Source organism: Gobio gobio (genome assembly GCF_949357685.1).
Source record: "Gobio gobio genome assembly, chromosome: 7".
NCBI classification, from domain to species: domain Eukaryota; kingdom Metazoa; phylum Chordata; class Actinopteri; order Cypriniformes; family Gobionidae; genus Gobio; species Gobio gobio.
The window spans coordinates 42,658,274-42,681,631 of record NC_137103.1 but is presented as its reverse complement, the minus strand read 5'-3'; the positions used below and the strand labels follow the sequence as shown (position 1 = coordinate 42,681,631).

Here is a 23,358-nt window from a genome sequence, read left to right as displayed (position 1 = left end):
ACCTTCAGCGCAGTACAAATGCAAAGACCTGCCCTATCATTAACTAGAAAGTTGCTTCTACATTGATGCAGGCTGCCCACTATCATGTTCATCAAATGGCCGTTCAACAGAACAAAGCAACACTGATGGAATCATTCAATAAAGCACTGCCGGGCTCGGATTTAAATCGGTGCTAATCACAGAATAAATTGTGCCACTAATCAGTTTTGATTAACAGTCTTTAATATCCAATACAAAAGCTAATTTGGTTGCATTCCACTTCTAAAGAAAAGCTGTAATTAAAGGATCCAGTGAGACTGAGAGGTCAGTAGATGTAAAGTATGACACAATACAGTCTAATGTTAAAGGGGTGGTTGATTATGATTTCACTTTTTTAACTTTAGTTAGTGTGTAATTTTGCTGTTTGAGCATAAAAACATCTGCAAAGTTACAACGCTCAAAGTTCAAATCAAAGGGAGAGATTTTGTTTTAAAGAAATAGCTTTTTAAGGACTACAACAAACAGCTTGTAGGGACTACACAAGTTTCCTCCCGGGTTAGTGACATCACTAACCCTGAAATTTACATAAACCGTGTCCCCGGGAACACGCAATAAATGGGGGTGAGGCTATGTTGAGAATGTATAGGTTATCACGACAGAATATGCTAATCAATGACTTAAATATAGTTAGCTCCACATCAGCTACATAAATTCATCAACTAACCATTTAGGAACATATTGTTGCATTCTACATGTTGTCACTTCTTCTTGAGTCTCTCCATCATTGTCCGACTCCGGTTTGAACATAAAAGGCTGAACAGTTTCATTGCCTGTCTGCATGAGGTAATCTGAGCTATTAACTGGAGTTCTTGAAGCTCCGCCCCATGAGCAGCAGCTAAATTGCATTTAAAGGGACACAAGTGTGATCATTTTAACATGCTATAAAAAAGGATCTGTGGGGTATTTTGAGCTAAAACTTCACATGCACACTTTGGGGACAGAGACTTATTTTACATCTTGTAAAAAGGGGCGATCAACCACACCTTAAAAAAAATTATAGAATTGTTCATTGAATACACACTGCAATTGTTACACGCCTCAGTTATGATAACAAAAAAGGCATAATAATATGAAATTATGTTCTCAAATGTGAGTACAACCAATACTGATGCTGCAGATAGAAAAAAGTCCAATAACTGATGCAAATTCAGCACAAAAGAGCCGATTCAGGTGTATGCAGTATACATTAAAAAAGAAAAGAAAAGAAAAGCTAAACACTAAGGGCCAGATTTACTAAACGTGGCAAATTAAAAACGCAGACAGGAGTGGAAGGTTTTGTACGTGATCTACTGACGACACATAAATTAAAGAACACAGACCTAGTCAGATCATTTAAATGGATCAAGTAAACAAGTAAACAAGTAAATAAATATATAATACAGAAAATGGGATAATTGTGTTTTTTTATATTGTGACATTATTTTCATGGCAATTTAAAGGGGTAGTTAATCCAAAAATGAAAATTATCCCATAATTTACACACCCTCGAGCCCTCCTAGGTGTATATGACATTCTTCTTTCAGACGAATACAATCGGAGTTACATTAAAAAATGTCCTGGCTAATCCATGCAGTATAATGGCAAACTTTTCACCACAAACAGCATCATTCTCCCTGACTATTGCTGTGATTCTTGAGATTTGTTTACACACATACTCAACATAGCAACACTACAATTCTAGAAAAGATGTCAACAAACAACATAAAGGGAGAAAAAGAAGAAAATGAGCCGAATGCCAATAAGGAAGAGACAGTTTTAGGGGAGACGTGGGCAGGAGTTTGATGTTTTGTTTTTGGCTCCTGCTTACCACTGTCTATCCCTCCTCTCACAATTTCATTGGCTGTTGCTCATCGCTGCTTTCTTGTTGACAATGCGCAGACCTGATGACTGGTTGGCCAGATTTCAAAACAGTTTGACATGTATTGTAGCATCTGCGTAAATTGGAAGAGCGTTACAACAATTTGGCTACGATCGGAGGCTTTTTGTTGCAGATTTACAACATAAAAGGGCAACAAGCTTCAGTCTTGACATACATATATATATATATATTATATAATATATAATAATATATATATATATATATATATATATTATATAATATATATATAATAATATATATATATATTATATACTATATATATATATATATATATATATATATATATATATATATATATATATATATATATATATATATATATATATATATATATATATATATATATTATTATATAATATATATATAATAATATATATATATATATATATATTATTATATAATATATATATAATAATATATATAATAATATATATATATATATATATATATATATATATATATATATATATATATATATATATATATATATATATATATATATATATATATATATATATATATATATATATATATATATATATATATAGGTGCATCGTAGGTGCATGTCCACTGTGAGAGACATAATCTAAAAAAAAATCCAGAAATCACAATGTATGATTTTTTTACTATTTATTTGTATGATACAGCTGCAAATAAGTATTTGAACACCTGTCTATCAGCTAGAATTCTGCCCCTAAAAGACCTGTTAGTCTGCCTTTAAAATGTCCACCTCCACTCCATTTATTATCCTAAATTAGATGCACCTGTTTGAGGTCGTTAGCTGCATAAAGACACCTGTCCACCCCATACAATCAGTAAGAATCCAACTACTAACACGGCCAAGAGCTGTCCAAAGACACTAGAGACAAAATTGTACACCTCCACAAGGCTGGAAAGGGCTACGGGGAAATTGCCAAGCAGCTTGGTGAAAAAAGGTCCACTGTTGGAGCAATCATTAGAAAATGGAAGAAGCTAAACATGACTGTCAGTCTCCCTCGGACTGGGGCTCCATGCAAGATCTCACCTCGTGGGGTCTCAATGATCCTAAGAAAGGTGAGAAATCAGCCCAAACTACACGGGAGGAGCTGGTCAATGACCTGAAAAGAGCTGGGACCACCGTTTCCAAGGTTACTGTTGGTAATACACTAAGACGTCATGGTTTGAAATCATGCATGGCACGGAAGGTTCCCCTGCGTAAACCAGCATATGTCCAGGCCCGTCTTAAGTTTGCCAATGACCATTTGGATGATCCAGAGGAGTCATGGGAGAAAGTTATGTGGTCAGATGAGACCAAAATAGAACTTTTTGGTCATAATTCCACTAAACGTGTTTGGAGGAAGAAGAATGATGAGTACCATCCCAAGAAAACCCTCCCTACTGTGAAGCATGGGGGTGGTAGCATCATGCTTTGGGGGTGTTTTTCTGCACATGGGACAGGGCGACTGCACTGTATTAAGGAGAGGATGACCAGGGCCATGTATTGCAAGGTTTTGGGGAACAACCTCCTTCCCTCAGTTAGAGCATTGAAAATGGGTCGAGGCTGGGTCTTCCAACATGACAATGACCCGAAGCACACAGCCAGGATAACCAAGGAGTGGCTCTGTAAGAAGCATATCAAGGTTCTGGCGTGGCCTAGCCAGTCTCCAGACCTAAACCCAATAGAGAATCTTTGGAGGGAGCTCAAACTCTGTGTTTCTCAGCGACAGGCCAGAAACCTGACTGATCTAGAGAAGATCTGTGTGGAGGAGTGGGCCGAAATCCCTCCTGCAGTGTGTGCAAACCTGGTGAAAACTACAGGAAACGTTTGACCTCTGTAATTGCAAACAAAGGCTACTGTACCAAATATTAACATTGATTTTGTCAGGTGTTCAAATACTTATTTGCAGCTGTATCGTACAAATAAATAGTTAAAAAATCATACATTGTGATTTCTGGATTTTTTTTATTTAGATTATGTCTCTCACAGTCGACATGCACCTAAAATGACAATTTCAGACCCCTCCATGATTTCTAAGTGGGAGAACTTGCAAAATAGCAGGGTGTTCAAATACTTATTTTCCTCACTGTATATATATATATATATATATATATATATATATATATATATATATAGTTGCAGTTACAATTTCAAATGGTAAAAAATAATCAGCATCACAGTAGTGAAAATTGGGGTTGTTTTAATTTCTTTCTATGCCTTTTTTAAATTTCTTTCTATGCCTTTTTTCTTTGCCATAGTCACCATTTTCTTATTTATTGAGGGTTTTTTGTAATGCACTATTCTTTTTAAAGCTGCTATGGAACAATATATAATATGTAAAAAGCACTATATAACTAAGATGAATAGAAATGCATTATAATGCATTGAATTGTGTTTGACTTCACAAATAATAGCAGAGGAGGAAATTCGTCCCTTTGCTTCCTTGAGCCTAAACATTTGAACATCAGAAACATACAGAGATGCAAACATCAAATGAAACTGTTATGGCCAATTGTGAATATTTTAAACATTGTAAAATATTATATGCAGGAAGCTATGGTGCCATTTGGCAGATGTTACGCCACCTGCACATTTCATTGCTTCATATAATTGCCGTCACACATGATGTTTTAGGAGGATGCAACAAAATTCTGCTTCATAATGTTAAAAGGTTTAGAAGAAGCCTGGATACGTGCTTTGAGACAGAAACAACAGCTGTGGTATTTTGGGGGAAAAAAACAGAAGGCTTACATGGAGCATAGAACATGACCAAGGCGTGTTTCTTCTTTTTCAGAGATTCCCTGAAATCTTCGGCTCCCAGGTGGCTCACGCTGGACGGCATCTCTTCCCACGACTTCTCTGGAGGAGGTGGGGCCTGGGGACTGAGAGAGAAAAAAAAGAGAGAGAGAGCCTGTGATTAAATAGCTAAGCTGTTAGGCTTAGATCTCTGAAACCATAATACTCACAGCCAAGTTAGCTAATTATATATTAACTATACAAATTTGCATCATCACTTTAATATACTGAATGAAAAGCTGATGTAATTAGCCCTACACCTAAGAATTCAGTGAAACTAAATGGCTCCAAAAGTATTTAGACACTTATAGTGAATAAACAGAGCAATTCCAAGAGGGTCCTTGCACCATCGGTGCTTGGGCCCTAAATAGTGTATAATATACACTACATATACACAACCGTTTGGGGTTAGTAGGATTTTTTTTAAAGAAATGAACACTTTTATTCAGCATAACTGAATAAAAATGGATCAAAAGTGATAGTAAAGACTTTCACATTGATACATTGAAGTTTTCTATTTCAAATGCTGTTTTTTTAATTAATTCAACTTTCTATCCATCAAACAATCACAATTTCCACAAATAATATTAAGCAGTACAACACTGATAATAATAATAATAATAATAAGAAGAAGAAATGTTTCTTGAGCAGCAAATCAGCATATTAGAATAAAAGCAGCCTTGGTGAACATAACATAATTTTAAAAATATTAAATAAATCTTACTGACCCCAACCCTTTGAACGGTAGTGTATATATAGATACGTTTTCACCGCAGGAACTTTCTCCAGGAACTAGGAACTTTGTGGTGGTACTCTGTGTTTCTCGACCGCAGGGACCAGGGTCTAAATGAAGTTCCGGGTAAAAAATTCTCCCTCAGAAAGTCCCTGCTCGAGAGGTAGCACTTTTTCAAAGTTCAGGAACTTTCAGGGGTAGGACTTGGGCGCTGAACATGCTGATTGGTTGAGTTCAAGCAGCATTTAGATTGGTTGACTCCAGACAACATTTTATTTCAACCACCATTTCTTTTAAAGCCTGTTGCATAACAAATGTACATCCATAGATGCAAACAAAGTATGTGGTCACCATCAATCATAAATAAGAGATAAGCAGCATCCTTAATCTTCTGTTTGAGTGAATCTGCACATGCTGTGTCGCTGCTGTATGCAGGATTCAATTTTACGCCGTTCTTTTTAACAACTCAATTTGACCCATGAATTTGATGAATGGTAATTCCTCCTTAGCTATGAAATATGCTGTGTTAAATTTCACTATCATCTGCTGACTGAATGTTAGCTTCCAATCTGCAAAATGCTGTTGGATGTGACGATGCAGTTTCTTTAATGTCTGTCTCGGCATATTTTATGCTTCAAGCTACTAGTGTGTCATGTTTAAACTATGCGGTGCCGGTTGCCTCAAACTTGGTTTTTCCCCGCGTTTTAGACCACATAGAGAGCAGAAGATACAGTTCATGGTGTTGGTGTTTTTTCAAGATAAAAGCCACGCAAACTCCCTCAGCCATTCCTGTCAGAAATATTGTTGTCTTGCCTTTTTCACCACAATGGCTTCTTCTGACTCATCACCTGATTTTCCCTTCTCTGCAATTTATTGCTGTAGAGGGCCTGGATCTGGGACTGAAAAATGTGTCAAAAGTAAATCTTCCCATGTCCCATGGTATTACCATATTGCAGTAATGCTATGAGTCTGACAACAGGCTTGGCCCTGCTGTTCTGGGACCTGTGAGATGGCACAGTCATGCACTTAAACTCAAAGCTGATGCCTGCGCAGCAGGACTGCTCCAGGATCAAACAAGGGCAAGCTCTTCCACTGAGAGGTGAGTTTAGCAGTGATTGATTGAAGTCAAGCTCCGTTGAACACATCCCAGAAAGTCAAGGGAGATGCAGTGTAAAAGTAAATTCTCAGACTCCCAGCCCACATGCAGGTCGCTCTTTAGAATCAGTCAGGGCGTGTTTTCGGGAGCATGTTCCCATTGACTGAACCCCTGTCAGTTATGTGGCCCTCTTAGTGCGAAGTTCGGTAATGCGTAAAAAACATATCCAGGTCAAATGTGTGGCGCTTTCAAACAATTCTGTTCTCTGAAAAAATTCGCCTTTTTTTCAAAAGTCTAGCACTTGTTTTAACTAGGTGACATTCAGTTACTACTTTAACATTTAAAACAAAACCACAAAGTGGGTACATACACCGTGGGTCCCCTTACAATGAAGTCACCATTTCGCTCCGCCATGTTTCTACAGTAGCCCTAAACGGACAAACTGCTCTACAGAGCGCTAGCTACTCTCTGCTGTCTCAGATGATGACATCTTTGCCCTGTGACGGCCACCGTAGCGTCTCTATGCGCTTTGAAAGGGAGGTTGCAATTTGAATACAAAAATGCCGCTACAATTTACACAGTGTAAAATGTGTACACATTTCTAAACTCTTTCCCAGTCACCCTCCCATGGAATAAACCTGTTGAATTGCTCCCGAAATTGCTCCATTATCCTCATTTCTAAACATCTCTTCTCATCTGGGATTTTTTGCAGCATCTTTGGAATGTTAATTAGATCTTTTTATTCACACATCAACTTTATCTAACATAGTTTTACTGTAAATTGAGAAATTATAATTTTTTTCATATGGCAACGCTGTAACACATTGGAATTGCAGTAATGTATTTCCACATTGGGATTTTTTTATACATTAGTAGCATCAATAATATAATTGCAGTTATTCATTTATTTGAAGCGTTTATTGTATTATAGTTGTATTTAAGTATAAATGACTACATTTCTTCTTTTCAGAAAATGAATACAGCAATATTTTATGGAAAGGGCAATAGGAAGAATGCAGAGTTAGCTCTTCCATGTGATGAGAGTGAGAATGAGTTTTGCCATTTTGAAGGTTAAATGAAAGGGATCTACTTATTTTTGGTTTACATGAGTTCCAAGTATATAAATCTATCAATTTCTTAAAGAAATGTGCATTTAAATAGAAAAGAAAATCCTAATTTTAAAGAGCCCCTATTATGCTATTTTAAAGTTTCCTTATTTAGTTTTGGAGGTCTCCAACAACAGGTTTACATGCATTAAAGGTCTAAAAACACTTTCATTTCCTCATAATATACATTGCACATCACCACAACGTTCAATGATTCTCAAACGACTCAATGGATGAATCAGTCTCTCGAAATCCCTCCTTTCCACGAGCCTACTCTGCTCTGATTGGTCAGACGGACCAGTCTGTTGTGATTGGTCTACCGCATACAGCGCGTATTTCGGAAACAATCGTCCATTACCATAACTGATCTTCAGCTCTGTTCAGGAGGCTTCCTGTTCCTAAAGCTCAGCGATAGTACACACTGTAAAAGACAGTAATGATGATGTTGATTTTGGCAATGGAAGAACTAGTTATACAACCCGAACCTTGATCAGGACGTTACTTAGTAATGTTACTCAGTTTTTAAATGCAATTCCTCAGCATCAGCATTAACAAGTGTGCTTCCATCAACAAACCTGTGTGTGTGTGTGTGTGTGTGTGTCTAATGTATTGCGGTGCACATGTGGGAACTGTATCAATAACAGTGCATACGTTAGGCGCGCTGATGTAAACATTAACATTTGCAAAACAAGTGGACAGGCAATATGCTAATGTTTCATCTTGACGTGACAACGAAACAGCTTGTGACTCATTTTAAAAACGATTAGTTTAATTGACTCAGACCACATCCACTTTTTTTCCCCCTCGTCTCAAGAAATATCTGCGTACACACGAAACCACTGAAACCAACTCAAAACGATGTAGTATACATGCAAGACCAGTATTTGGTGCTGTAATTCTGCCACAGAAATACACTAAAAACAGAGAAGAAGAGCTGTGGCTTGAAGGGGTACAGCAATGGTCGGAAGAAAGGCAAAATTTCACGATAAAATAAATAATAAATTTGCTACTAACCAGATTGTGTTTTATTAACACCTACACCTACCCCAACCCTAAATCTACCATTACAATAATGCAAAAAAAGTAATTAAATGACGCAATATTGATGTGCGCATGCCCAGTGGCCGTAGCTGTATCCCTTCTAGTCTTTACCGTGCGGGACGGGGTGTGATGACATCACCGTTTCACAAAATATACGGTTTGGCTGTACACACGAAAACGCAAGGGTGTTGGTTTCAGATTTATCCACTCTGGGACCTGGTTTTAAAAAAATAGTTTTCAGGCTCCTAAAACGTTGGATCCATCTGGACGAAACGCTGATACGATACAGTTTTTTTATATACGCACTTTCAGATTTAAAACTTTGCAGGACGTTTTCATTCACTTAGAACTGTTACACACTACATGAAAAGGTCATTTTCAAAAATCCATAATAAGGTCTCTTTAAAGAAAAACTATTTTTTTGACCATTTTTTCACGTTTCCCCAAGAACCCCCCAAAAACCTTTTTTTTTCTTTCTTTCTTTCAAAAATCTGTTTTGATGTGTTTGATTGAAGCCATTTCATGTAATAAAAACTTATTTAAAAATATATTTCATGGTAAGAACATAATGCATACCATAGATGGTTAAGAGATTGTAGAGGGTAAGCGTAGTTCAACGAAAAGCAATTTATGCCTCACCTGTACCTGATCTTAGCTAAGCACTAAATCCATTTCTATAATAAATAAACATTACAAAGTGTGAAGAAATAAATGAAAGCAAAAACAAGCGTTTACCCAGGCAGACCTCAGTTCACCTACATATAACCACATCCAGTCAAAAGTGGTTTGTGTTTTATCTGTTTTGTGCATTAAAACCTCTACAGACTTCAGAAACAACATCTTTTCACTTGTATATAGAGAGAGTAGAAAGAGAGAATAAACAAACAATAATAAATACATTTGATTTAATTTCTCATGCTGATTGTCAGTAAACCAACGAACAGCAGAGTTGAAAAGACTAAGAGTCAACTCACTTCTGCAGCCACTCGATGATCTTGTCTTTGTTCCGGAGATGAGGAAGCGTGTACTTCTCCTCCCCCTTTTCAAAGTACTTCACTGTGGGGAAGCCTGAGATTTTAAACCGCTCTCCGATGGACTTGTGAATGGTGGTATCCACTGCTGCCAATACACCTGGGCTCTAAATCCATACAGACATACAAAGAAAAGTACTGTTTTAGCTTAAAAACACAAACAGGGCTTAGATTAAGCCAGGATTAGGCTTTTAAGTAGCTTTTAAAAACGTGCCTTAGAAAAAACATTATTGGTATTCATCTTGAGACAAAACAATGCCACTGACATATTTTAAGATATGCCAGTGCAAATTGCTTTCGGTTAAAACGCTCAAACATGCATTTTGGTCTGGGATAAGTTTTGTCTGTGAAACCGGGGGTATACGTTATCTGACAGCTGATCAAGCACAAACACAAAAGATCAAAAAATCTCACATGTTGGACATTGTTAGTCCATTTGTTTAAAAACAAAAAGCCTATGCAAACTGAACTTTTTCAATGTGATTGAGGTGCCAAGCAAATTAGAGATGCTCATTTTTAATCCAACTCATTCTCTAAAAACTTTACAGCAATTATGGAACTCATTTAGTTCCAAATGTCAACTTAATTAAAATCATGAGGCTACATAATTTAAGAACAGAGCAAGTTGCCATTTTAATACTGATTATGTTCTGTGGCTGAAGGGACCTCCTGTAGGTGGAGTAGATGAGATGCATAATTATTCAACAATTTCAAAAGCTCAAGAGAGGAGATTAAGAATATAGCCATCAATTCCCTCTAATTCAAACGTTACATTTTAAAATAACTTTCAGTAATTTTAAAGACAGAATATATTGGTCTTTACACAGTATTTTACTGGTTTAAATCAGGGATTCATGTTAATTCATGTGACTTAAAAACAACAACAACAAAAAAACTATAATTTGCATTGGGTGCATTTCCAGAGCATTTCAAGAAATATAATAATTTGTTAGATTTATATAGCACTTTTCTCAGCACACAAAGCGCTTTATATGGAAGGGGGGAATCTCCTCAACCACCATCAATGTGCAGCATCCACCTGGATGATGCAACGGCAGCCATATTGCACCAGAACTCCCACCACACACCAGTTTATTGGTGGAGAGGAGACTGAGTGATGAAGCCAATCATATATATATGGGGATGATTAGGAGGCCATAATGATGGGCCGAGGACAATGGGAAAATTTTGCCAGGATGCCGGGATTACACCCCTACTCTTTTACGAAGGACATCCTGGGATTTTTAATGACCACAGAGAGTCACAACCTTAGTTTAACGTCTCATCTGAAGGACGTGCTTTTTGACAGTATAGTGTCCCCATCACTATACTGGGGCATTAGGACCCACACAGACCACAAGGTGAGCACACCCTGCTGGCTTAAGAAAAGTGATTTAAGAAAATTTACCGGCCAGAAATATTTTTTAACAGTCATGACACAAAGACAGGCAGTTATGACACCAAAATTTTAGATACTACTGAAAATTCACAATCCTCCATTCCAATTTTGATACCACAGCTAAAACAACTAGCTTAACTAATAAAATTTAATAGCCTTTTAAGACAAGTAAACAGTCAGTAACAAAATAAGAACATATAGCACACAAATACAATACAACAAAGATAAAAGAAATAAACAGTGCTCTTCAGGCAGGTCTAATAGTTTTCAGGTACTGAAATTTAATAAAGTAGGCTAATCAAATAAATAACACTGCATGTCTTCATATAATTTTTGTGAAAATAGTGATTTTTTTTCTGTCCTCTGTTGTTTGATTAACATTAAAAACGCAGACAGTAGCAAGATTATTAGGATGCTGTCACTTTAAGAACGAATGCATGCACGGATCATGCGTTTTCTTGCTCAACGGTTTACATTCACTTAAGACATATCCGACTATGTTTACTAGGATTAGGATACTCGCCGAGATGGCATTTTCTTTGACATAATTGAGTAAATTTGTCCATTCAAGCACAGGAAGGCACGAAAATGTTATGTTGTTGGCCTTTTTGGGCCTTTATTGGATATGACAGTAGAGATTTTTGACAGGAAAGCATGGGGTGGAGAAAGACAGGGGAACGGGATCGGCAAAGGACCTCGAGCTGGGAATCGAATCGGAGTCGCAGTTGCGGCATGTGTCAGCGAGCTAACCACAACGCCATCATTCCTACAGCGTTTGTATATTTACATTGTAAAGGTTGAAATGTTTGTGATGATGCAGCACTGACCAGTCAACTGTACAAAGCGCCGTTCATGTTTGTTCACGTTAATGTTCTGACAACATTGTATTGTTAGAACAATAATAAAAAAAAAACGTACCAGTCGAAAAGCGCCATTAATAAAACGAAAACATCTTAGAGTCCTTGATGAGGAGGAAGGGAGTTCAACAGCAGGGTAACGTTAAGTCACTACAAAATCCCACTTTTGTTCCGTTTGGAAGTGAGGAGTGACGTCCCTCCAGTAGCTCTTCTGGTGCTTGTTTACTCGTTATCCAGCTTGACAAGCATGACAAGTTAGCGTTAGCTTGTTAATAACAGTAGTAAAGCAGGGGTGGTATAGTTTGCAAGACTAAAGACACGTTTTTATTCACTTGCCTTTTTTGGCCCATTCATTTTTCAATCTGTTGCTACGTTAATTTCGTTGACAAATAATTTGTCAATATTTTAATCAACATTTTTCACACACAAAAACGAGACGAAAATCAAAACCAGCTTTGAATGACAAAAACTATGACTAATATCTACTGTCATTTTCGTTCAGCATTCGGTCTTTAAGTGACATCAGTCCATTAACCTGCTTCCATTTGTGCTCTTGAAGGGTTAGTTCACCCAAAAATGAAAATTCTGTCATTAATTACTTACCCTCATGTCGTTACGTACCCTCATAGTTTTTGTGCGCAAAAAAAAACCTAAATAACGACTTACATAGTGATGACCGATCTCAAAATAATGCATCATGAAGCTTGGAAGCGTTATGAATCAGTGAGTCGATTCAGCGGTTTGGATCGCCAAAGTCACGTATTTCAGCAGTTTGACACGCGATCCGAATCATGATTCGACTCGCTGATTCATAACGCTTCAAAGCTTCATGATGCATTGTTTTGAAATCGGTCATAACTATATAAGTTATTTAGGTTTTTTTTGCGCACAAAAACTATTCTCGCTGCTTTATAAAGTTATCGTAGAACCGGCACTGTAGTGAGATGGATTGTAATGACGTCTTTAGTACCTTTTATGGGTCTTGAGAGTGTAAAGTGCATTGTGCCACTGGAGGCCTTTCCGAGCCATCGAATTTCAGCTAAAATATCTTCATTTGTGTTCCCAAGATGAACGGAGGTCTTACGGGTGTCGAATGACATGAGGGTGAGTAATTAATGACAGAATTTTAATTTTTGGGTGAACTAACCCTTTAATATTAATCAAACAACAAAAGACAGAGAAAAATCACCTCTTTAGTTTTAATAAGGATTCGTTATATTATACATTATTTAATCCATATTTAATCTATAAGGAATGTTGTATGCAAGTTGTTAAAAAGAATGCATATCATTCATTGAAAATAAGACATTGTGTTCTTCTTTAGGAGGAGTAGTTTTATTTTATTGTTACATAAACATATATGTCACAGCAGTTAAATCTGTGTCTGTATTGCATGTTTAAACTTTAATATCATTCATATTAATAGGTTAATACAGTAGATGTTTTCTCCAGGAGTATATAATGGGTTTGGACATTTTAGAGAAATTCTTAATGCATTACAATTTAACTAAACCAATTCAATTTTGTTTGTGAGTGTGTGCATCTGAGTGTAGTGCTTTATAAAAAAAGATTTATATATTTATTGTAGCAACCTGTGCACTTTCTGAAGATTTTTTGCACTGTGAATTTGCACTGTCAGTTCTGTTTTTGAATAAAGGATTGGAAATTAATGTGTTTTTTTTTTTTTATCCGATTCATCTGAAAAATAATCGACAGATGAATCGATCATTAAAATAATCGTTAGTTGCAGCATTACTGGCCAACTGGCGACTGACAGAGTTTCATATACTCGCCAACACCAATTTTTACTTGCATTTGGCGCTTGGCGAGTGTTAATTTTAGGCAGCAGCCACCTAGTTTTCCCAGGAGGTCTCCCATAACCAATCTTTGGCTACAGGGTGATATGGCTGCTGGCAAAATATATGAAAAATCATATGATATGTTTTTCCGCGAGGGGGACACAAAGAGCAGTGTTGCATAAATATACCCTTTGAGTGTCACACACAGAAAATTGCAGAAAATTATATTTACACAAAGGCCTAATGTATAGACAGATTAATGACATCCCCAGTTTAAACACAATCAATTTGTTGAAGTTGTGGAGGCAACAGGCACGTTTTTTTAATGAAATGGCAGCATAATTTAGCACAGCTTTGTTTCCACCATTATACTGTATATCTGCAGAATGGACTGTCATTATGAATGTTTCCTCAGCTTAAACTTAATTAACTGCCTCTATTTGCAAACATCTGTCAGTGGGATACCTTAAATCTAAGATGAGAGCCTGGGTCATTATCACAAACAAAGGATTTGTGTTTGAGTTTAGGCACCAACCCTGCAGGGGCCAAGTAATCTATGGACCGCTATTGGATCTGTGAGCCAATTAGAAGTGTATGAAAACCAAACTACTTGAAAAATAATACAAACACTTCTCAAAGTAACGGCACTTCATTTCAACAACACACTTGAGAGATAAGCACAGCCGCTTCAATTTCTCCACCATCCACTTGCCAAATGTCACGTTCATAACCCCTCGGTCTTACAGCCATATATGCACATTTAAACAACGTTATTCCAAACTCTCAGTGAGATGCAAATTAAAAATATTGTTTTAAAAGATCTCGACACGTGGACTCGCTCTTTAAACTGCGTGTAGGGCCGTGAGCAAAAGGAATGAGAAAAATAAATGACTTCAGCTCTCTCAAGGGAGAAGATGTGAGGACTAGAGCATGCATTAGATAATGTGTAGTGGTGTCTTTATTGAACTCTTGGAAGAGCATCACTTTGATTAGCTTCAAGCTGAAGGCTAGAGGGACGGCACAGAGGAAAAGGAAAATGAGATAAATACTCCAACTATAAGGCTCTGGTGACTGCAATTGGCCTGCAACTGTGGACTCGAGAGCAGAGCCAGCACAGCCCTAGAAAATGAGAAACACATCACTTGCACAACATGGCCAGGGCTGTTTGTGACCTGGAAAGGTCTCGTTGTAACTTTAAACGTTAAAAAAAATCATATCATGGAAGAACAGACATTCTGAATTGAAAGGTTGTTGAGTAAAACATTATTTTGGGATTTGCTGCAGGGTGTCATCAAATTGTCTAGGCTGATGGGAAATTACAATTGGCTTTTTTAATCAAGTCAATTGGACACAGACATTTTACATTGAATGCCTCAAAGCAAAAATTACACATCTAGAACCATTTCATTAAGTACACAGGTGCCATCCTGCCTATGTTGTCTCTTGCAAAGTCTAAGGATGTATGAAGAAAATATACATTTTCCATGTCAGAGAATTAGTATGAAGAAACTCACATCAGAGTTTTTGTTGAGGAACTCAGCAGCTTCATCATACTCTGGCTTCATCTTCTTACAGTGGCCACACCCTAAAAAACATCACAAGGAATGTGAATAATTTAACATGTAATCAAAAAAAGTACGAGACACAAACATGTTTTGACTAAATGTATTTTGTCAAAGTTGTGCACTTTGAGATATTAATCAAATCTTTTTTTTTTTTACATTCACAAATCACCAGACTTCATAATATTGCTACATCACTCTGCTTTCTAGATTGATCACAAATCATGAAAGTAATTGTAATTATTTTATTCTATAGACAGCACTAGTTTTTAACAGAATGAAAAAATAAACAAATGTGCATATAGTTTTGTGAAAGAAATATAAATATTATAATATAAAGAATCAAGTAAATAAATGTATGCTACAGTTCAAAGTCTTGTGGTCAGTAAGATATTTTGAAAGTAATTAATACTTTTATTCAGCAAGGATACATTAAATTAATCAAAATGAAAATGTAGCTTTGCCATCATGAAAATAAATAGCATTTTAAAATGCATTACAATAGAAAACACTCGTATCAAATTCTGGCAGGTCACGTTAGTCAAGCTCACATCAGCTGACTGTCTACTTATAGGAATCATAGACCGTCAAATCTGCGCGGTAGAGAGCAGGAAGTAGAGGCGTAATATCAAAAACCATCCACACTCTCGCAGATGCTGAACAATTCATTATGTTGGTGTGAAATAAACAGTAATGGAAATGTAGAAATTAAAGCTAAAGCTCCAATCTCCTCCCAAAAATCCCCAAATTAGTGCCTCAGTGACATCAACTTCACTCAGAGAAGCCGTCAGTCTCAGCTGTCAATCATGACATCACACCCCCCGTTTTTATAGCATCAAATAACTAACTAAAACTAAACTTATTTAAAAAACGAACACTCATTTTCGAACACAAATCATTGTGATAAAATCTGCCTACAATGACAGAAACCAACTTTGGGAAAAAGTTATTTGGAGTGTAATTGAATTGTTTAGTTTGTCTCGCGTCTATTAGAAAACACGGAGGGGCAGGGGTTATGACCTATACTGGGACCAACCACCTGGGGGCGATCGAGGCGCGGAGGCTTCAGTTTCTGAGAGGAGTGCTACAGGCTTGATAGGAATACAACGTATATCACAGCATACATATACAAGCTCCTTCAGTACTATCAGCAGCTATCGCGTTCTCCAGAGCTCATTTACCCTCCTCCATCCAGTCAGGATTTGGTTTTCTGATTCCCCTTGAATCAGACTAAATTCCAGAATTATTCTGTATATTTAATATCGACATTAGGAGGCGCAGGCAGTTCTTGTCCAGAACGGAACCATACCGCCAATCCAAACTGTATGCTAATAGTCAATCAATCATCTTTGACGATAGTGGTCCTGACAGAATTTAAATTGTGATAATATTTCACAATAATACTGTTGTGTATTTTACATATAAACGCAGCCTCAGTGAGCATAGAAACTTCTTTCAAACACAAAAACAAATTTGTTCATGTTCCCATAGTGTAAATAAAAACTTTCTAAAGTTTTGAATGGTAGTGTTTATACATCAAAACATTTAGACAACTCTGCTGTAAATTATTAGCCAGATGTGTTTGATGGCTGGCCTGCTTTGGTTGTTTTTGAGTTTTTTTCAACACCAACTAAACACCAAAAACCATCTATCTTAGGCTAGTTTTAGCTGCTTTTTTTCCAAAAGGGCTGTCATGCATAATTGACATAAACAGCAGCAACTCCATAGCCATAAAAGACTACAACATGTCAGTCATAATATGATCTGAAAACAGCACTCATCTGGAAAGAGATTATATTTCCCTTCCAAGTATTTAAAAGATATTTCCTTTCCAATTCTCCACCTGTTACATAATCATAACAGCCTTTCCAGTAAAGTAATCCAGAGCTCACAAAGTCAAGCCTGGATTTATTTACACTATGGGAATATGAAAACAAATCTGGTCACTGATTATAAACGTGTTTGCATTTTTGCTAAGAATGATGCAATCCTTTTTTTTTTATTAATAAAAGTGAAATGAAATTTGCACACTGAGGGGAGTGTCAGTATGTATTGCATCTCATAGTTAATCCGACGCAGAGAAGGAGTTATTTTTTGAGCAGTGTCGATTATGTGTCGAGATGACTCATTGGCACTATGATATCTGTGTGCATGTGAACCGAGGTTTGTGCCTAAACAAGGATATTGCATTTTGGCAAGCTGATGAGAATGTAAACGAGTCATTCTGAATCCGTACCTTCTCAGTGTATTCATGTGGAGAGAGAGTTTGTGCATGTACTGTGGACTCAGTGGCAGATTGGTAGGATACACCCTGTGCCATACAGGAAATGAATATGTTCTATCAGAGGTGTTTGATCAAAAATGTATGAAAGCTGAGAGCCATCTTCCTTCAATCACTAAAAAAGCCCCTTCCAAGAAACTGAAATACTACCGACATGCTCATATCAGCAAATCTGTGTCAGGCAGATTCCTCTGAGAATAAAATTGATAGACAAAAATATCAACAGTGTCCAAGTGCAATTCAACCAAAATACGTTTGTTTTTTTGTCTCTCTTTGAACTTTCAATTGGACTTAGACAAAAATTACTAGTAATGATCCTTATACCATAAAATATCTATGTACTGTACAATGATTTTACATGAAACTCCAATGTACTTCAAAGAGTACTATGGTTCTACCTTAGTATGTGTGCAAATAATTATTGTGTTATCATAATAACTTTCCACAAAAAAAAACATGGTAATTCAGTGATTTTTACTACTTTCTTGCCCTAACATTTGGGGGGATAGTTCTCCCAAAATCATTTACTCACCCTCGTGTTGTTCCAAACCTGTAGGATTTTCGCTCTCTTGTGGAACTCAAAAAAGGTGGATGTCACTGGCTTTAATTATATGAAGAAAGACTTTTCGCATTCCACAGAATAAAGTAATTCATACAGGTTTGGAATGACAAAAGTGACAATTTAAATTCTTGAGTGCACTATCGCTTTAACTACTTGAAATGTCATTCAAGCCCAGCCCTAAACGAACCCTAAAATCTTATTGGTTGATAGATATATTCTTCCAGGAACAATATTCGTAAAAAGTCATCACCATGACCAGCAAGAGCCGTGTTGTTGATACTCACAGGGAGCGTAGAACATGATCAAGGCTGAAGGATGCTCCTCCAGGAACGTGTCAAAAGACTCATCGGTCAGATGGAAGACGGCTGAGCCGGACTCTGACCAGGGCACCTCTGGAGTTTTAGGTTGTGGAGGCTGAGGGCTACGCAACATAAAAACAAGTAGTTAAAATCATTTCCATATTCCATTAGTCAATATGTCATAGGCTTTGAGACATGACTCAAAACTCTCCAAATGACTAATGAGAAGCACCTAAGCTCTAAATTGGCCACTGCCAGTACACATCAGTACATTACATCTGGTGGGGAAACGGTCACACCCAAATGACTGAAGAGAGCTAGCAATTCACATGTCTTCTGATGGGCCTCGTGCCCATACAAGGATAGTCCAAATGATTCCCTCGTAGAGTGCAAAGAGCAAAAAGCTTGGCTCCTAGAAGTGCGTCAGCTGAACAAAGACTAGCCAGAGGCAGCTTTGCCAGGGATAAACACAAGCAAACTCAACCATTCAGTGGGTAAAATGCACTAAATGGTTGGGTTTGCTAGAGTTTTCACTTTACTTCATTCAAAATTAATTCTACAAGATAAGCCAGGGACATCTGCAAGTGTTTTGAGAGCCGGAGGTCACCATTGGAATCTCTTAGCAGGAGTTGGTTGACCAATACAAGTGCATGTTGTCATATAGTTTATAGGATTGCAATAATGATTTTCTGTTTCTCACAAACTATAGACCACCCACAGTTCCTTCACTGACCGTCTCATGGGTATATAGCACACAAAAATGATAAGAGCTGACTGAATTTGCTAGTTCTATACTAATTGGTTAGCAACTTTTATTGGTCCCCGAAAAAAAAAAAAAATTGTAATGTACCCGTTTGCTACATTGATCATTTTTGAGGAACAACCAATTACTGGATTTGTTTGCATGGTTAGTGGCATCAAATCTTTTAAACACTACTGTTCAAAAGTTTAGGGTTGGCAAGAATTTGTTGTTCACCCAGGCTGTGTTTATATGATAAAAAATACAGTAAAAACAGTAACATTGTGAAATATTACTACAAATTAAAATAACTTTATTTTAATATATTTTAAAATACAATTCATTCCTGTGATGGCAAAGCTGAATTTTCAGCAGCCATTACTCTAGTCTATAGTGTCACATGATCCTTCAGAAATCATTCTAATATGCTGATTTGCTGCTCATCTCATTATTATCAATGTCGAAAATGGTTGTGCTGCTTAATAATTTTTGTGGAAACGGTTATTACTTTTCCAGGATTCTTTGATGAACAGAAAGTTTCATAAGAAACTATTTGAAATAGAAATCTTTGGTAGCATTATTTTGTAGGATTTTACGGTCACCTTTGAGCAATTTGCTGAGTAAAAATATTACTTTCTTTCAAATAAATAAATAAATTCTTACTGAGCCAAACTCAACTTTAAACAGAGATGTTTAATTTGGTTGCTGGTAAGCTGGTTTAATTTCAAGATTATCTTAAATGACACAAAAATACAAAACAAGCTGTGGTTGGTCTTATTACATATTGTTCAAACAAGCCAACTGGGAAGTTATTGACCAGAATAAGTGGACCAGACTTGACGCCAATAAAAATGGTCTGGCTATACTAGACTACTCACTAACTATTGTGTCTTGTTAAAGCACACAAGTCAAAATTTAACAATAGAAATACTGCTCTACACTACAGGAACCTTCTGGCCTAGTTCACCTTGTCTTGTTCTTGACCCATAATATATAGCATCAGCAATATTTTTATTGTTATTGTTTATTGTTATATATTTTATACACTGAGATGTGTACATAGGAAGTGTACACCTGTATATTTTTGTTCACTCTGTCAGTTTGATAGTTGGTTAAGACACTGCAGAGGGCTTAAAGCCTCATCACATCTCTGTTAGGAGGCACAGAGGACTGTTTACCTCCAGTATTTTACAGTGCACATCATATCTTTTACAGCACAGTTCCTGTAAAACACTCCCTGGATAATGGTGGAGACCGTGGGCAGAAGTCCAAGATGTCACACCTCTTCAAAACATGCTTCTAGTGCGTGTAAAGGGCACTAGAATGAATGAAAATGTTTGTTGAACGTTGAAAAAAAAAAAGTGCAGATTATTTATTTACTCACTTTTTCAACCAATCCGCGATGTCTTTGGAGGTGGCTCCATAATTCTCATAGTGATGCAAGAATTTCCCCTTCCTTTTTGGAAAAAGAACAAAAAAGGGCAGAATAAATATTTATGATTAATCCTAACCAAAACAAATTTCGTCATGAGCAAAGAAAACAACTGTACAATATGTAAGATGGACAAAATTTAGTAAAGGGGGGTAATTTGTTTGTGAAATAGGTCAGAGTTCTAGCTTAGTAATTGTGGCACATGCCCCTGCTACGATGCTTGCAGGAGACGCGAGATCGATTCTGGCCCGTGTCCGATCACGACCCCATTATTTCCTGTCCTTGCTCTACTGCCTGTATAAAAACATGGCCAAAAGTTTGTAAAAACATAAACAAAAGGTTTGTTTAAAGCGGTTAGCATTGATTTAAAAAAAAGAAAAAAAAAAGTTCAAATCTTGCCTTCTTTCAAAAAGGACATACAAAAGAGGGAGAAGTCAATATTTATTAGCACTTATTTTCTTTACATAAATTGCACTAGACAGCTTAGGATATTTGTACCCACACAACAAAGATGCAAAGCATCCAAGATTGCTGCTCGCTTTTTGCCATCCAAGATAAACATTTTAAATGAGTGTTTGACTCAAAGCTAATTAAGCCATTTGGCCCAGGGCTCTTAGCATAATCAAAGACCTCAGCTAGCAGCCTTTGTGCTCTTACTAATCCATACAACCACAAGCAGATCATGAATATATACAGAAATGCTCTTGAACACACAGCTGAATGCAGAAGAAAGCTTCAAGCATCGAAAACTCGAGTTTTATCTGCCATCATCTGCTCCCTTTCCGTGACTCAGAATAATCTGCAGCAAGTGAGAGCTTAGCGGAGACGCTGGCAGTCGACTGCCATTTGTAACTGTCACTAATCAGTTGGGATCCACAAGCACTGTGGGAACCCAAACAAAGAAATATAATAATAAAGTGGAAAACCCATGTCCATCAAACAGAATTATCACTTTAGTGTCAGGCTAAATCTTGATCTTCTAGTCTGAAAAATATTTTTTCCCTAAAGTGACTTTCAAATTCCAAGGGACCGCAAACCCTTACTTAAAGGGATAGTTCACCCAAAAATGAAAATTACCCCATGATTTATTCACCCTCAAGCCATCCTAGGTGTATATGACATTCTTCTTTCAGACGAATACAATCGGAGTTATTAAAAAATGTCCTGGCTCTTCCAAGGTTTATAATGGCAGCAAATGGATGCCCAAAAAAGTGTATCTATCCATTATAAAAAGTGCTCCACATGGCTCCAGGGGGTTAATAATTTCTTTTTTGTAAGAAAAATATCCAGTTGTAGAGTAAAATATCTAGATTCCGGCAGACCACCTTCCGTATTCAACTTACGGGAGCCATGTGGATTACTTTTATAATGGATGGATGCATTTTTTTGGTCTTCAAATTTTGAATAAATGCCATTATAAAGCTTGGAAGAGCCAGGACATTTTTTAACATAACTCTGTGTTCGTCTGAAAGAAGAATGTCATATACACCTAGGATGGCTTTAGGGTGAGTAAATTATGGGATCATTTTTATTTTTGGGTGAACTATCCCTTTAATGCCTTTATGTTTGTAACGAGCATGTGACATCCACAGCAAAAATAATCAAATAAAATGATACAATAAAATAAATAATTATGCTCTCTTTGATCAGAGATATATAATGCATAACTGAAATATTAATTGATTCAAAAGAGCAGTGCTAAGTTGGGGAGGTGTGGTGCAGAGATCTGGCTTTTGGGCGAAGGACCGTGTTTAATTATCTTCTAGTAATTAAAACAGCGGTGTAATGGAGCACTAAACAGAAGCTAAATGCACACAGCTGCAGCCGCAAGTATAAATATACATGCAAAAGACCTCATGAAAAGAATCCATATTAAAATTCTCTGATTCATTTAAAATCATAAATCATCCCTTTTGCTTGGGCTATTAGTTCTAGCACGCTACATATAAAAAGCTGCCCCAAAAATGTCTTAGAAATTAATTGATTTTAACCGTTGGAATTGAATATGCAAAAATTATTTTGTGGAAGAAACGAGTACTTTTTCAAATAATGCAAATCACTTCTCTACCCCGCAATCATTGCTACATTATGTATCGGTAAAGAACATTTTGTGCAACTTTAAGTTTGAACTACTACTAGCAAATATTTACTAGAATTAACATTTGATGTATTTTTGTAACTGTTCTTCGATCTTAGTTTCATGAGAAATCTTTATTTTGGACTTTCTTCTTTCATTATCCATTATTTAACAGTATTGTTGTCAGTAACATAAATTTAAAACAATAAAAACCACTGACGTGCATGTTACGTTTAAAAGAACACTCCACAAAACTGATGTTCATTACGGTGCATTTTATCATGCTGACATTTTTATGTACTTGGGCCTTTGGAAAAATGAAGGACTAGTGAATGGTTCAACGAAAAGCACAGACGTCTTCAAAAATCCTTTCAAAACATTTGTTGTGTATGAGACTGAGCCAGTGGCCCTTAATTGGATTGTAGAAAAAGTACCATTCTGATCCATCTTTCCCAGGCTCCTTTAGACCAAATACATCACAAATGTACCCTATGATGCTAGTGTTATAATAAAGCTGAACTGGTTTAAGAAAAGTATTATGGGTAGGGCTGGTCGATATATCAAATACTTATCCAAATACTACAATGATTTGGCTTGCACCATAAACTTAAAGGGATAGTTCACCCAAAAATGAAAATTTAATGTTTTTCTGC

General features: G+C 36.6%; 1 protein-coding gene across 2 annotated transcripts in view; it reads right to left on the bottom strand.

Moving 5' to 3' along the window:
* pdia5 (protein disulfide isomerase family A, member 5) overlaps nt 1-23,358 on the bottom strand; it is a 73,662-nt gene that overhangs the window by 13,628 nt on the left and 36,676 nt on the right. For both annotated transcript variants that reach the window (XR_013816912.1, XM_079821992.1), the window contains exons 10-14: nt 20,581-20,652; nt 18,443-18,579; nt 15,268-15,338; nt 9,642-9,805; nt 4,647-4,777 (exon numbers count right to left, since the gene is read on the bottom strand). Coding sequence is in view for 1 of the 2 variants with exons in the window: in XM_079821992.1 (XP_079678118.1) it covers nt 4,647-4,777; nt 9,642-9,805; nt 15,268-15,338; nt 18,443-18,579; nt 20,581-20,652 (575 nt within the window). In the remaining variant the exon portion in view is untranslated. The remainder of the gene's footprint in view (nt 1-4,646; nt 4,778-9,641; nt 9,806-15,267; nt 15,339-18,442; nt 18,580-20,580; nt 20,653-23,358) is intronic.